This window comes from Leptodactylus fuscus, chromosome 6, assembly GCF_031893055.1.
Source record: "Leptodactylus fuscus isolate aLepFus1 chromosome 6, aLepFus1.hap2, whole genome shotgun sequence".
Classification (NCBI taxonomy): domain Eukaryota; kingdom Metazoa; phylum Chordata; class Amphibia; order Anura; family Leptodactylidae; genus Leptodactylus; species Leptodactylus fuscus.
In genome coordinates, this window is record NC_134270.1 from 41,306,606 (window position 1) to 41,322,002 (window position 15,397).

The following is a 15,397-nucleotide window of genomic DNA, read 5'->3' on the forward strand; positions in this document are numbered from 1 at the left end:
GATTTGCATCTGTGTGATGAGGAGGGGTGTGGTCTAATGACATCAACACCCTTTATAAGGTGTGCTTAATTATTAGGCAACTTCCTTTCCTTTGGCAAAATGGGTCAGAAGAGAGATTCGACGGACTCTGAAAAGTCAAAAATTGTGAGAAGTCTTGCAAAGGATGCAGCAGTCTTGAAATTTTAAAACTTTTGAAGTGTGATCACCGAGCAATCAAGCGTTTCATGGCAAATAGCCAACAGGGTCACAAGAAGCGTGTTGATAAAAAATGTGCAAAATAACTGCCCATGAATTGAGGAAAATCAAGTGTGAAGCTGCCACGATGCCATTTGCCACCAGTTTTGCCATATTTCAGAGCTGCAACATTACTGGAGTATCAAAAAGCACAAGGTGTGCAATACTCAGAGACATGGCCAAGGTAAGGAAGGCTGAAAAACGACCACCTTTGAACAAGAAACATAAGATAAAACGTCAAGGCTGCGCCAAGAAATATCTTAAGACTGATTTTTCTAAGGTTTTATGGACTGATGAAATGAGAGTGACTCTTGATGGGCCTGAGGCTGGATCAGTAAAAGGCAGAGAGTCAGACGCCAGCAAGGTGGACGTGGGGTACTGACATGGGCTGGTAGTGTGAGATCCTCAGGGAGGGAAAACAGTCCACCTCTCGGAACAGTGTCTGGGAGACCGTGGGGCTGCAGCACGCAATGTCGATTGTAAACAGATCAAGCAACTGACAGAATCTATGGATGGAAGACTTTTGAGTGTCATTGTAAAGAAAGATGGCCATACTGGTCACTGATTTTTTTTTTTTTTTTGAATGTCAGAAATGTTTATTTCTAAATTCTGCGTTGTTATATTGGTTTACCTGGTGAAAATAAACAAGTGAGATGGGAAAATATTTGGTTTTTATTAAGTTGCCTAATAATTCTGCACAGTAATAGTTACCTGCACAAACAGATATCCTCCTAAGATAGCCAAATCTAAAAAATACCCACTCCAACTTCCAAAAATATTAAGCTGATATTTCTGATTCTTTTGGGTTGATTGAGAACATAGTTGTTGAACAATAATAAAAAGAATCCTCTCAGATACAACTTGCCTAATAATTCTGCACACAGTCTCAAATTGGAAAAAAAAAGAAATTATGTTTTGTGAGAGGGGGTATAAAATATGGTATACTTGGGTGATGATGTCGTTCATATAATTCTTACTAACACATGACGCATAGGTAACATTAGAGGACTCGGCTTCTAATAAATACATGGAAATGTATTGAAGTCTTCATGAAAAATAGATGTCAGTCATTATTCAGTTAAAAAACATGAGTTAAAAAAAATAATTAATTTCTAGAATTTTCTACAAATTTCAAAAAATTAACACACAGTGGTGTTTGTATTTCTGACATGGATAGGTAACATGGATGATGGCAGCGCTTGTATATCTGTAGATTTTACATCAGTTTTTTTCTTTCAGAGCAAATCTTTTGGTTTCATCAATGTCATTTACTTCTTTCTTTAGTATTAGTTTTCTTTCCAGGTCTGTTGTTTGCCATGCAAGGAAACATTTCTGCTCTGATGACGACTCAAACTTCAGTAAATGGTTATCAGGTTGTGGATCAGAAAACTCAGTCACATAGAAAATGTATTCACTGGTCCTTGATGCTATAATTTCTGGCAATTTGCCTTCCTGGTCATGAAAAAAAACAAAAATCAGCTTATTCTTTACGTCCTACAGCAGCACAATATGGGGTATTTCTGCACCTGTATGTTGGTAGGACAGGCGGGATTTTTAATTAACATAATTCATTTCAGAACAACACCCCTATAATTGGGCAAAAGAGACCTCCCCCCTTATGTTTTTTTTCTGTCTTGTGTGATGGAACAGGTGGAGGAGGCTCTTTTGTCCTCCCATTTTTTTCTAAAAGGATTTTGTGGGTTAACTCGTTTTTAGTAGTGTTCTCCTCTTCAGCTGTTCATCTCTTTTTCTTGTTTCTCTCTACTGCGCTCTGTATCAGTGGCTGTTTTTTGGGCTGGGTGTGCCTGCTCTTGTCGGATCACAGCCACTGTGCAGCTTTTGGCCTTGCTAGGGGCTTCAGCAGAGCTTCTGCTACGGAACCAAGAGAAGTGGTGTTGTAACTTCAGGCTCCAGAACCTTTTTGCAAGTCCTGTTTCCCTGGGGCCCCTTTTTTCTGTTACACTTTTGCATAGCTCCCATCCGTCCCGCATTCTGTGGGACAGTCCCGATTTCAGACAGATTTTCCGCGGTCCTGCACGGTTACTGCATGTCCCAGAAGTGTTTTATTAACAAATTTTCCCCCATTCATCATCCACTCTTATAACACAAGGAAACAAAAGAAATTTTTTTTCTGTTGAGTTAAATTTTTGAGCTGTTTAATACTGAAATTGACATGCTGAACTCAAATCTGCAGTTACTTTTCTTCTATTACGTCAAGTTTTTTCTCTACAGCGTATCTTGATGTGACCACGCTAGGCTATTTGGTAACGCATGCGACAAGGTGGTGGGAGGTTGTGCACCCGTCTCCCGCGCGCGTGGTGACGTCTTAACTGTCCCGACTGACTGGGAGAAGATGCTGAGAGGTGAGTACTCAGTGTCGGGCTGTGGGGAGCGCCATGGTTACTATACTGTTTGGGCGGGGGTGCGATAGGCAGTATACTGTGTGTAGTGGGGGCTGCAATGTAGCACTGTGTGTGTAGTGGCGCTGCATTATTGCACTGCACAGAATTTATTCTTTTATAGACATAAGTACTTTTTTGCTTTCCATTCGATCATGTCTGCGGCTTCATCTTCTCGTCGTAAGTGCCTCAACAGCCCTGATTCATTTTGTTACATCTGTGGCAGTTTCACCATTCCAAGTCAAAACTTTACTACTTCTAAAACAATGGACCAAACTGAGCAATAAATAGCAATTGTAGGAGAAAATAACTCTAGTATATTCAGATTAATTTCTGTTTCATTGTCATGTAAGTGTATATTTTGTAAGATTTTCACGAAAAATGGAGGGTATCTTGTATCTTAAAAACTTGACGTGCTAGAGAAAAATGGGGGTCATTTTTGGAACCAAGAGCTAAAAGTAAGTCTGAAACAAGTGTCAGATCTAAGTCAACAAAAATTGTGTTCCCCAGTGTAATATATAAAAGTTTGTTACTGGGAAAAAAAAGCAGTGGGTGATCGGGGGGAAAGTTTGACTCCTGTACTCAAAAGGACCTGTGTGACATCAAACGGTCACATGACTAGGTAGGCATGTCTTTGTATCCCATGCAGTCAAGAGACGGAGAGATGCATAGTCTAAGGTACTAGGTGGGGGGAATGTGAGATGCAGGGTGGACTGTGTGTGAGGGGAGAGATGTAAGGTATATGGGTGTACTGTGGGAGGGTGAAATGTGGGGTGTATGGGTGTACTGTGGTGGAAGAGATATGAAGTGCAATGTGTACTGTGTGGGGTGCAAGGGTGTACTGTGGGGTGCAGGATGTACTGTGGGAGATGTGGGGGGCAAGGATGAGTGCAGGGGAAAGATGTGGGATGCAGGGTGGACTGTGTGTGAGGGGAAGATCTGAGGTTCAGGGTGTATTATGGGGAGAGATGAGGGGTGCAAGGTTGACTGTGTGTGGGAGAGCGATGTGGGATGCAGGCTGGACCCTGTGTGAGGGGAAGGTGGGGGTTCAGGGTGTACTGTGGGGGGGGAGAGATATGGAGTGCAAGGTTGACTGCGTGTGGGGGGAGAGATGTGGGGTGCATGGGTGTATTGTGGGGGAGTGAAATGTGGGGTGCATGGGTGTACTGTGGGGGGGAGAGAGGTGGGGTGCAGTGTGTTCTGTGTGGGGGGAGATGTGGGGTGCATGGGTGTACTGCGGAAGGGTGAAATGTGGGGTGCATAGGTGTACTGTGGGAGGAGAGATGTGGGGTGCAGTGTGTACTGTGTGTGGAGGAGATGTAGGGTGCAGGGTGTACCAAATGAGAAATGGATGGAAATAGGTGGAGTCAAATTATTAGTGCGTGGAGCTGTCCTTTAAATGTTGGGAGGTATGCTTTTGTGGTCTACTTCCTGCTGGATTGTGCTACCAGCCTATTTTCAAGGTCCTTGTCTTTATCGCTGTAGTGGCATTAAAGACCCCATTGTCTCTAAAAGAGTTTGTGTATATAGGATTTATGGGGAAGTATGGTCTCTCATCCCTGTCTATTTAAACTTTTCTCCCAGAGACAATGGTTGTCTCTTATAGGGGAGGCCTCACTATGCTCCCTTTTGGTTTGCTACTGTCTGCTTGCTGCTTGTTTACCCTGGGTATTTATAATACCCATCTGCAGGGTATTACCTCTGCATTTATTTCCGGTCTCCCGTTACTGTCAAACATACTGTTCTGATTTTTTTCCCTTTTATAGATTTCCTCCTCTGCTTCTGGTGGCAGTGGCAACTCCAGGAGGGAAAGGTCCTCCAAGCTGAAACATTTTGCTTATACAGAGTGCGACATCCCTCTGTCTGATGGTATGACTACACTAGCTGTAACCAATGCCATGGGACCCCATTTGAGGATCTGTCCATATGTGATGTAATTGTGGGTCAAGAAGCATGAAAAATATCTGAGACTCAATTTCTCAGATCTCTAAGAAGCCTTGAATTGAGAGACATTCTCAGTCAGTTCCATTAGAGGAGAAATTTCACATGCTCATTGAGACACCCGATCTTGCCTTTTGTGCACCTGTTTTTTGGTCATCCCAACTAATCTTTGTTAAACACTATCTGTTAGTTGTCCGTAGTTCAGAGACTACTGCCTTTGGACATTCATACTGTCTTAAAGGGATCCTATCTTTCAAACACATTTTTTTTCTGAGTAACATGTCGAAATAGCCTTAAGAAAGGCTATTCTTCTCCTACTTTTTGTTGTCTTCTCTGCACCACAGTTCTGTAGGAATCCCAGTTTTTAACGGTATGCAAATGAGTTCTGGGCGTCCCCAATGCTGCGAGAGAAATCTCTCCAGCACCACCTCCATCTTCGTCAACAACGTCCTACTGTCCTTACTTATTGTGCAAGCGGCCATTTTCTTGTGGCCTGTGGGCATGCGCCGTCTGCTCTGCCTGAGACCTAGAAGTCTGAAACCTGCACCGGAAGAAGAGGATGAAGTGGACATTGCTGACAAAGATGGAGGCGGCACTGAAGAGAGTTCTCTCGCAGCATTGGGGACACCCCCAGTGCTGTTTTAGCGCTGGGGCCTGCTCCCAGTGCTGTGAGAGAACTCATTTGCATACCGTTAAAAACCGGGATTCCTACGGAAAGGTGGCGCGGAGAAGAGAACGAAAGGTAGGGGAAGAATAGCCTTTCTTAAGGCTATTCCAATGTGTTACTCAGAAAAAAAAGTTTGTATAATAAGATCCCTTTAAGCACTGTAGTGTGAGAGAACCCTGTCTAGGGGATCTTCTTGCTACATTCCCATATTGTCCCACTGTAGAATGTAAGGGAATCATTGATTATGATGTTAATCTGTTTTCCCTTAGTCCTAACAGAAGCACAAGCTTCCCCCCGGGTAATATTGTTTTCTTTATAATTGACACAAGGGGAGGAGGTCTCTTTTGCCCTCTTATAGGGATGTTGTCCTGCAAATAATTATGGTAATTAAAAATTCTGCCTGTCCTACCAGCACAGAGGGCAAAAATACCCCATATTGTGCTGCTGTTAGGACTAAGGGAAATCAGATTAACATCATAATCATCCATTATCAAAGTCATAGTCTATGATCACAAAAGCTACATTTATCCAAATCTCACTTGTCTGGAAAATGTATCCTGCCGCGTGCCATGGTACATGTAGTCTTATCTGTGGGCATCATGGTATGGATCAGAAGAAATCCATCAGATTGGTATCATTTTATGGGGCATTATTTAGTATAACTTGTAGTTTTTGAATTCCTTCTCTTTCCATGCTTAGGAGTCCAGTGAGGGGTCCTAACCAGTGATTGACAGCGATCTCTGTATTCACATTGGTATAAAGAGGGAAACGTGAAAAATCTGGGAGACAAATTGATAAATTACAAGTTCTATTGGATCTCTTTCTTCAAAAAAACACTCAATGACCAAAAACACATGTATATATAAGGGATTACAATATAAGGTGAAAGGAGAAGTTTATTGGGTAAAACTGTATAACTGAGCCGAGTATAAGGTGCAAATATCTATAGTGTAACGGTGTGTGATACAATATCATATCATACTTCTAAGAGATGAGGACCCTAAAGAGGAGCCAGGCATTACAGGGACATGGATCTTACCTTGAGGATAACAGAATTACTTTGTACACACAAGATGTAATTCTTCCTCCCAACATGGCAGCTGATGGCCACTGGCAATGCATTAGAGGACATATCATTAGACCTATATGTGTTCAGATAAAACACTGCTTGCTCCCCTAAAAAAAAAAAGAAGAAGATGAAAAAAATGTAAGTTTTGAAATCAGGTTAACCCTTTCCTGCTGGTGAAATTTTTCAATTTTTGTTTTTGACTCCGGACTTCCAAACCCCATAACTTTTTTATTTTTCTGTTCACAGAGCAATATGAGGGCATAATGTTTGCGGGACAAATTGTTTTTCATAACAATGTCATTTATTATTCTTTACAATGTACTGGGAAGCTGGAAAAAAACTCAGAGTGGGGTAGAATTGGAGTAAAAGTGCATTTGTGCGACTTTCTTATCGGCTTTGTTTTTACAGATTTCATTCTGCAGCCAAAATGACTTCACCTGTATTTTATGTTTTGTTATGATTCTGGGGATACCAAATTTACATAGTTTTATTTACATTTTAACCCCTTAACAAAAATCTAAAACGTTGCAAAAAAAAAAAAAAGTTTTCTTACAGTCACCATATTCTGATTCCCGGAATATTTTTTATTTTTCATACAGGGATGAGTAGGGCGTATTTCTTTTTTGCATGGCCAGGTTATAACATTTTGGTGAGTGTCTATGCAGCATCCCAGAGTGCTACTGCTTTAAGTGTTTGTCTGTTGTGCCTCTGGATTATGTTGGTATGTCCCATCCTTTATGCTCTATGTTATATGTCAATGTTTTGCACTGTTCAAACCTTTGCGTTGGTTCAGCCCTGGTCACTGGCTGGGGTTGTAGGAGACTCCAGTCTCCACAGTGACTGTTGATCCTCAGTGTGTGTTCAGAGTATGAGTTCAGTGCAGAACAGTGTGCAGAGTATCTCTGCACCTAGCTTCTGGATTAAGGCCCAACGGTTAGACTTACAGCCTCGAGGAGGCTTATCTTCTACAACAGACTCAACTAGAGACAGCCCTGAGAACGAAGTTGCTGCTGTCTGGAGTATTGGACTTTATCCGTGCCGTGCCAGGAAGATCCTATAATAGAGGCAGCTGGATTCCTGTCAGGTATCCCGGCACCACTATCCCCTGCATCCTCATCTGGGAGAGGCATGAGAGGAGGCGTAGTGGAGAAGTAGACCATAGAGCCTTTAACATCCCTGGGCAACCTCCTATAACCAAGGCTGGGGGAATGGACAGTGTTATACTATTACCCTATTTGGAATCTGCCATTACCTCTGTTCCAGTTGCTACAATAAACTGTTACTTGTTTCACTGCATCTCTGGCCTCCTGAGTCATGCCTGCCTGACCATTAGGGCCCTTTCGACCAACACCACACCGGCTCAGAGATGAGAGGTCCTCTCTCCAACTGGAAGCGCCCCAGGGGAAACTACCACCACCACCATCTGGTAGTGCTGCAGGACCCCCCTCAACAGTGTCTGGCCCAAGAGCAGATCTGGAATGTTAGGTGGAGTGTACTTGTATATGGCATATTATCTGCCACTACAACTCCCATTCTTCAATCTACTCCATCTAGGTTGCATCATCTTTTGTTTTAATCACTTTTTATAAAAAATTTTATCGCAGGTGAAACAGCAAAAAAAAAAAAAAGGCTCTAAAGTTCTAGGCTGCCATGCGAATTGGTTGGCTTTGTGATCACCTCACAGGGGAGCTGGCCTGCAACTGGAAAAGTACAGGGCTAGTGGGGACTGGCCTTGGGGGCGATTTTTTTGACTTTGGGGGTGATCCTGACCTGAAATGCCCGCGACCAGAGTGGACTCTGACTGTGGGCATTAGCTCTGAGTCTCCACTGTACATAACAGCAGGGACTCAGTAGCTATGGTGGCCATGCTGCAGCAGAGCGGTGCCATTTTTAACCCCTTCCCGCTGATGGCATATCTCGATTTTCGTTTTTGTGTCCCCTTTTTCCAAACCCCATAACTTTTTTTATTTCTCCGCTCTCTGAGCCATATGAGGTCTTAATCTTTGCGGGACAAATTGTTCTTCATAATGCTATCATTAATTGTTCTGTATAATGTACTGGGAAGAATTTGAAGAAAAAATGCATTTGTGCTACTTTCTTATGGGTTTCAGTTTTGCAGCGTTCACTGTTCAGCCAAAATGACATGTCCCCTGTATTCTGTGTTTCAGTACAATTCCAGGGATACCAAATTTATATGGTTTTATTTACATTTTAACCCCTTAACAAAAATCCAAAACTGTGTTAAAAATTTTTTTTTCTAAAAGTCAGCATATTCTGACGCCCGTAACTTTTTTATACTTCTGTGTATAGGGATGCATAGGGCGTCTTTTTTAGCGGGGCCGGGTGTACTTTTTAGTTTTACCATTTTGGGGAATTGCTTTTGCTTTGATCACTTTTTATTCAATTTTTTATCAGAGGCAAAACTGTGAAAAAAAAGGCAGTTTGGAACTTTTGACTTTTTTTCCCGCTACGACGTTTACCCTACAGGAAAAATATTTTTATAGAATTGTAGTTCGGGTGTTTTCGGGAACAGTGTTACCTAATGTGTAGGTGTTTCACAGTATTTAAGTACTTTTATATGTGTTCTAGGGAAAGGGGTTGATTTGAACTTTTAATATTTTTTAAATATTTTTTTTACTTTTTTTAAAAAAAAAAAAAAAAAATTTTTTTGCATTTGTTAGACCCCTAGGGGTCTTGAGCCCTAGGGTATCTGATCACTAACGCGATGCATTACAATGCTAATGCATTGCAATACATTGCAAAATACCGGCACTTCTATTGCAGGCTACCTAGTGTAGCTAGCAATAGAAGAAATAGAATGACAGGCTGGGGAACACCAGGCACCCTGATCACAGGGAAAATGGCGGCGCCCATGTGGGGAACATACCTGCAAAACTGACAGTACACTGAATTCAGCTCACTGTCAGCTTTGTGGTGGAGCGATCCACTTTAAGTGCTATAGCCATGAAATATTCCAATATTTTCAAATCAAAACAATATGCCAACAAACAGAGAACCTAAGCAGAAGCTTACCTTCAGGGTGTCCATCTGACTTAAAAGTAGCAATGGAATCTCTTGGGTTAGCAATGAGTAGGTCGCTATGTATATTCCGAAAATGATATGGGATATTGGGGGGATCGGGTTGTTTTACAAAGCTGTGTAGAACTAGAATTTCTGTAATTTAAAAAAAAAAAATAAAAAATAGAAAATGTAGTTTAGAAACACTGGGAGAAATTAATAAAACAAATATGTTATACTGTACGCTGGGGTCTATGTGTACTCGTCTCCACCCAATTGCTGCTTTGGCTCAGAGGCTGCCTGCGTCCCTGTCACTTCCTGCTTTGAGTTGCACATTCAACTAGTTTCTTAGGTGGACAGTAACCGGTGAGTGGGCATCAAGTATTTCTCATGTTTAGGACTCCAGTAAGTACTATATTTTTATGTTCGCATATCCATTCATAGTCCTATTAAATATATATTTTTAATAAATGGGAAAGCCCTTTAATGTGGACAGTGCTCAAAAATGTATGTACTTTCATCTGATCTGTCACCAATACTGTCAATGCAGGACATAGGAATACAAATAAAATAGATGAGTGTTATTTGAAAGTTATAGGATATGATCACTCAGTGGGAAATGAAGAATTAATTTTCATTGTCTGCCGCTGTATTTGGCCGCATAGTACCCACGATGGGCGTGTCAATGCACTGAATCGGCATTCCATTGCGGCTTTCTGCTATTGATGAAGCTCAGATAAATAGGCCTACTAAGCTTGGAATCTTGAGCCGTGAAATCCAGCAAGATCCGAGTAGGACGAGTATTTATTCACTGTCCTGCTGCGATCTCTACCTCCCTTTGAAAACACTGAAAGGCAGATTCGGGGTAGAATATGTTGTGGCTTCAGGGGCTAAATCTGCCCCCAAATCCGTGGCAAATTCCTATGTAAGAAATACCCTAAAGCTAGTTTCAGATGACTGTGTTCAGTCTGGGAAGCATGGTCCATGTGACGACCGCATATCCCGCAGTAAGGAAGAATAGCGATGTCTGGTGCTTTGGGTTTCAGACTGATCACACATCTATTCTGTACACAAAGACAATGAATTTCCAGACCGAACACAGCGTCTAAAACCAGCAAAAGTCTGTAACCAAGAGCTTAATAATAAAGATATTTTGTGAGATCATTGACACCATGTTGTTTCCAACTTAACACAAAGTAAATTACTAAAGTCAAATTTAGCAGTTTCATCAATTTCATCTTCTGAACAGCGCTTCAGTTTCAGATTTGAGTCATCATCGCTACATGCAAGGTAAGATCCTCTCTCCAAAGATGATTCTAGAGATATGAAACCATTATCATGCCGTCTTCGGTAGAAGATAAATTCGCTGGTCTTTGATAGGATCCTTTGTGGCAATTTACTCTCCTGTTAATGAAATTTCATTACTTAGGGTACATTCACACTTAGTTACATTAGTATCAGTTTTTTTGTCCCTTAGTCATTCCAACTGATACCAAAACTGATGTGAAAATGCGTCACTTGTCATCAGGCTTTTGTACAAATTTCTACTCTAAAACCATAAATTCAAAAGAAGAAAAACACAGACACCGAGCAACCTTATAGTGTAGAAAAACCATAAATTGTCATCAGTTTCACCATCAGTTTATAACATGATGGTCCACGAGGTATGATGGGCTGCTGGGGCCATAACAATAGGGGTACTCAACTACTTATAGTAAAAGTCTGTTGAACGGGGTCCTCCATCAAGTAAATGTTGAACACATCCAGTATTTATGGTATTTTTTGGACAAAAAGACTCATCACACTATAAGACACACCTAAGATTTACAAAAGAAAAATTAGTATTGGGTTGGGGCAACTAGTGTGACATTATATAGTGTAGGGTTGACTAATGTGGCATTATATGTGTGGGGCTAATGTAACATACTGTACAGGGGCCTCCTTAGTATTCTACTTAGTACCACCCCCACCCACAGTATAATTCCCCATTAGTGCCTCCATACATAATTTACATAAACAGTAGTCCTTATCTATTATGGCAGCAGGGTCTGGGCTCACATATATGAAATAAATGGGATAAAAAAAAAAAATATGGGATCCATTCTGACATTAGTTTTTCCCCCATCTTGTGTGCACCACGTCGGAGGGAAACTGATAGCTGTGCCATACATATGTGAACGCACTCTAACTAGTGATCTGTGGTGAAATTATCAAAGAAAGTCAGTTTGAGCCCGAAACATTAGGTCAAACCTAACATATATCTAGGGGAGGACAAAAAGGGGGAAGTATACTGTGTGAGGGGGCCAACATTAAGAGGCGATCAGTAAAGGGGGAAGTATACTGTGCAGAGATCATTAAAGGGGGCAATATGCTGTGGGGGTCAGTCAAGTGGGCAATTTACTGTGTGCACGTCAGTAAAGGGGGTGTTATACTGTATGCCTATCAATAAATGAGGTAATACACTGTGGAGGCTAGTAATGGTTATAGTATACTGTGGGGGCCAGTAAGTGGGGCAAATAAGGGGATTTTTTGATCTACAAATGGGGAGTGTGGCCTACAATTTTAATTATGGGGGGCCCCATTACGGAACCAACAATCGCCTGGTTGGATATTTTTTTTTTTGAAAGGGAGTGACCTTATATTGGTTGCCTCAGGCAGCAAAGAAGATCAGTCAACCTATTACATCACTTTTGTTCTGCATCATTTAACAATTTTTTCCTCTGCATTTTTAATTTTTCTCTGAGATAGGGAAAGAGGAAACTTTATACTGCCCACAGTAAGTAGAGGAGAATCTGCTCAATAACTTTCTTTCTTTCACTTGCAGGGCATATACAGAGAATTACTTACCTGCATTGATGTGAATAAAGTAGTTTGGTTGTGAGAGAAAGCTCCTATTTAGCTCCAGCATCTGTTCCCTGTTTTGGCATCTGTCATTGTCTGCCTGTGCTCACTCCTACCCCTACCCTTTCCATAGATGTGTAATCTGAGTCATGTCACCTGCAGTCCATCCCAAGATGAATATACCTGAGATTTTCAGACCAAAATATTTATTTATTTTTAGCAGGGAGAGGATTTATTTAGGATAAGATCTTACCTTTAAAATAACTGAATCACCCTCTACAGTGAAGATGTAATTCTTATTGTCTATTTTGCATGTGATGGCCACTGGTATTCTACCCTCATCGCCAGCAACCTCTTTGAACATGATCACATTGAACTCTCGATTTTTTCCTATAAAAAAAAAAGATGAGTGGTTTTAAGGTACAATCTATTATTTCATAAATACCCCAAAATATGGGAACATTTAGTTTTTGCTGTTAAATGTATTACTATTATTATATAGCCATAAATGCACAGGAAATACATCTCAGTACAATGGTCCCTCAAGTTATAACAGCCTCAGGATACAATGGTCTGATCATTGTAACTTGAAATCAGACTCCATATACAATGCGTGGCTGGAGGTATCAACAAACCACTATGGTGATGTCACTAGTAAACCCCTGTATTAGTGAAGTGTATGTAGTGACTGGGTGACTAGTAGCGCCCCTGTATGATATGTGGAAGTGAATGGGAAGCGCTGCGTGTACGGCTCAGAGCTTGCCGTACACGCCGGCACTTCCCATTCACTTCAATGGGACTGCACGTAGTGAAAGAAGCAGCCCATTCATTTCTATGGGGAGCGCTCGTATGCCGGCTCCCATAGAAATGAATGGGACTGCTTTATACGCCACTTATTCTGAACGTGTTTTAGTTCAGAATAAGCTAGCGTTTACTCCGTGTGAATGCACCCTTACTCTGCACTCCTTACTCTGTATATTCACAGATACCAGCTGGTGATGCGCTCATACAGCTTCAGTTATATTGACCTTATTCATTTAAAGATGGCTGGACCATTGTAGCAAACAAGTCCTCTGATTTCTTGTATCTTCATATCTCCTCAAAGATTGTAAGCTCTCTTGAGCAGATTCCTCCCTCCTATTGTTTGATATGTTTATTTTATTGTCTCATTGTCAAATACTGTCTGTACCCTCCGATTTGTAAAGTGCTGCGGAATATGTTGGCGCTATATAAATATAATTAATACAATTATTATTATATTGTTGTACTACATGTTCTGTAGTACTCGGTACTTGTATCAGAATGAGCTGCTCCTTTGGACACCAGGTATGAGCGCCATGATATATTTGCACTGCATATACTTTTCAGCACCCTGATAAGCTCCTGTCACTATTAGAGATGAGCGAGTAGTAAAATATTTGAGATTTGATATTTGTTTCGAGTAGAGCCTCAATATTTGACTACTCGATCAAATATCAAATCCCATTATAGTCTATGGGAAAAAATGCTCGTTTCAGGGGAAACCACGATTTGACTAAAGGAGAGTCACCAAGTCCATGAGTAGCAGGAGGCGAGTGTTTAGGAGGAGTGAAGTGCAGTTAAAGCGCACGGACCCCATAGACTATAACGGGTCCGTGTGCTTGCAGCGCACTGTCCGCACAAATGATTCATGCGGGCAGTGTGCAGCAAGCACACGGATGCCATTATAGTCTATGGGGTCTGTGCACTTTAACTGCACAGCGCTTGCAGTTGCGCTGATATTTCATTCGGGGGGGATCCTCTTGCAGACTCCTTCAGGACGGGAGGCAAGCACTAATGTGAACCGGCCCTCGTCCTGCAGAACCAGCATTGATTGGCCGAATGCTATACACTGTATTGCATTCGGCAAATCAATGCTGGTTCTGCAGCAGGCTCATCCTTGCTAGTCGGGAGAGCTGGCAGCTTGCGGTTATGCGGTTATTCGGCCAGTCAATGCTGGTTTTGCTGGAGGCTCGTCTGTGAGGTGGAGTCTAAGAAGGGACCACAGCAGTCTTCATTGTGGTCCGATCTTAGACTCCGCCTCCTCACAGACCAGCCTCCAGTAGAACCAGTGTTGATTGGTCGAATGCTGTACACTGTATAGCATTCGGCCAATCAACGCTGGTCAATGCATTCCTATGAGAAAAAGTCAGCTCCCGCATAACCGCAAGCTGCCAGCTCTCCCAACTAGCAAAGACGAGCCTGCTGCAGAATCAAATCTTTACTACGAATAGCGAGTAGTATTCGAACGGGTATGAGTATTTAGAATACCGTAGTATTCTATCGAATATCTACTCGAATGAATACTACTCGCCCATCTCTAGTTACTATCATAGAAAGGGATTTACAGCTTCCAGCACCTCTTTCCTGCTATCATGTTAATGGATTTGCTATGTCTGTAGTATTTCTTTTTCTTTAATCCTCATTGCTTCTTATTTTTGACACTTGGGGCTTTTAGAAGAAATTACTAGTTCTCCATAGAGTTACAGAGTCAAGTTACACTGGTCATCTTGCCATCAATTAATATTGTAACTTGAGGGACCAATGTAATAAGAGATTGCCCTATCTGCAAAATCTAACTGGGAATCTCAGAACCAAAGATAAGTCTATCAAGAAAGAAAAACTAATATTTAAAAAAATAGATAGATGGATAGATAGATGGATAGATAGATAGGATTAATAGATAGATAGATAGATAGATAGATAGATAGATAGATAGATAGATAGATAGATAGATAGATAGATAGATAGGATATAGAAAGATAGATAGAAAGGATAGATGGATGGATAGATAGATAGATAGATAGATAGATAATAGATAGATAATAGATAGATAGATAGATAGATAGATAGGATATAGAAAGATAGATAGAAAGGATAGATGGATGGATAGATAGATAGATAGATAGATAGATAGATAGATAGATAGATAGACGGTACACCATATACACACTAAACATCCTACAATTTCACTGTCGCTTACATGTATTCTCATTCAGTGTAAGCTGCCTTATTCCGTTTTTTGTAAAATCCATCCATGAGGATTCCTGATGGGATAGGCTGCAGACCCTCACCACTACATGTGTCATCTTTAGAGATGAGCGAACACTAAAATGTTCGAGGTTCGAAATTCGATTCGAACAGCCGCTCACTGTTCGAGTGTTCGAATGGGTTTCGAACCCCATTATAGTCTATGGGGAACATAAACTC

At 41.3% G+C, this 15,397-nt stretch overlaps 1 protein-coding gene across 1 annotated transcript; it reads right to left on the bottom strand.

Annotated features, from left to right (window-relative positions):
• Positions 1-1,389: 1,389 nt before the first annotated feature.
• Positions 1,390-12,533, bottom strand: LOC142209977 (interleukin-18-like). The gene is made up of 5 exons (XM_075279011.1): positions 12,423-12,533; positions 10,534-10,732; positions 9,344-9,484; positions 6,281-6,417; positions 1,390-1,686 (listed from the first exon to the last, which is right to left on the bottom strand). Exons 1-5 carry the CDS (start codon positions 12,531-12,533, stop codon positions 1,456-1,458), a joined length of 819 nt encoding a protein of 272 aa, XP_075135112.1. The 3' UTR covers positions 1,390-1,455.
• Positions 12,534-15,397: the final 2,864 nt, after the last annotated feature.

Excerpts from the sequence above, each read along its gene's own strand:
- LOC142209977 (XM_075279011.1), bottom strand. The coding sequence starts at position 12,533 with ATGTTCAAAGAGGTTGCTGGCGATGAGGGTAGAATACCAGTGGCCATC. Across the intron at positions 10,733-12,422 it reads GTGATTCAGTTATTTTAAAG|GAGAGTAAATTGCCACAAAG; the intron begins GTAAGATCTTAT and ends TTTCATTAACAG. Across the intron at positions 1,687-6,280 it reads GTAATTCTGTTATCCTCAAG|GAAGGCAAATTGCCAGAAAT; the intron begins GTAAGATCCATG and ends TTTCATGACCAG.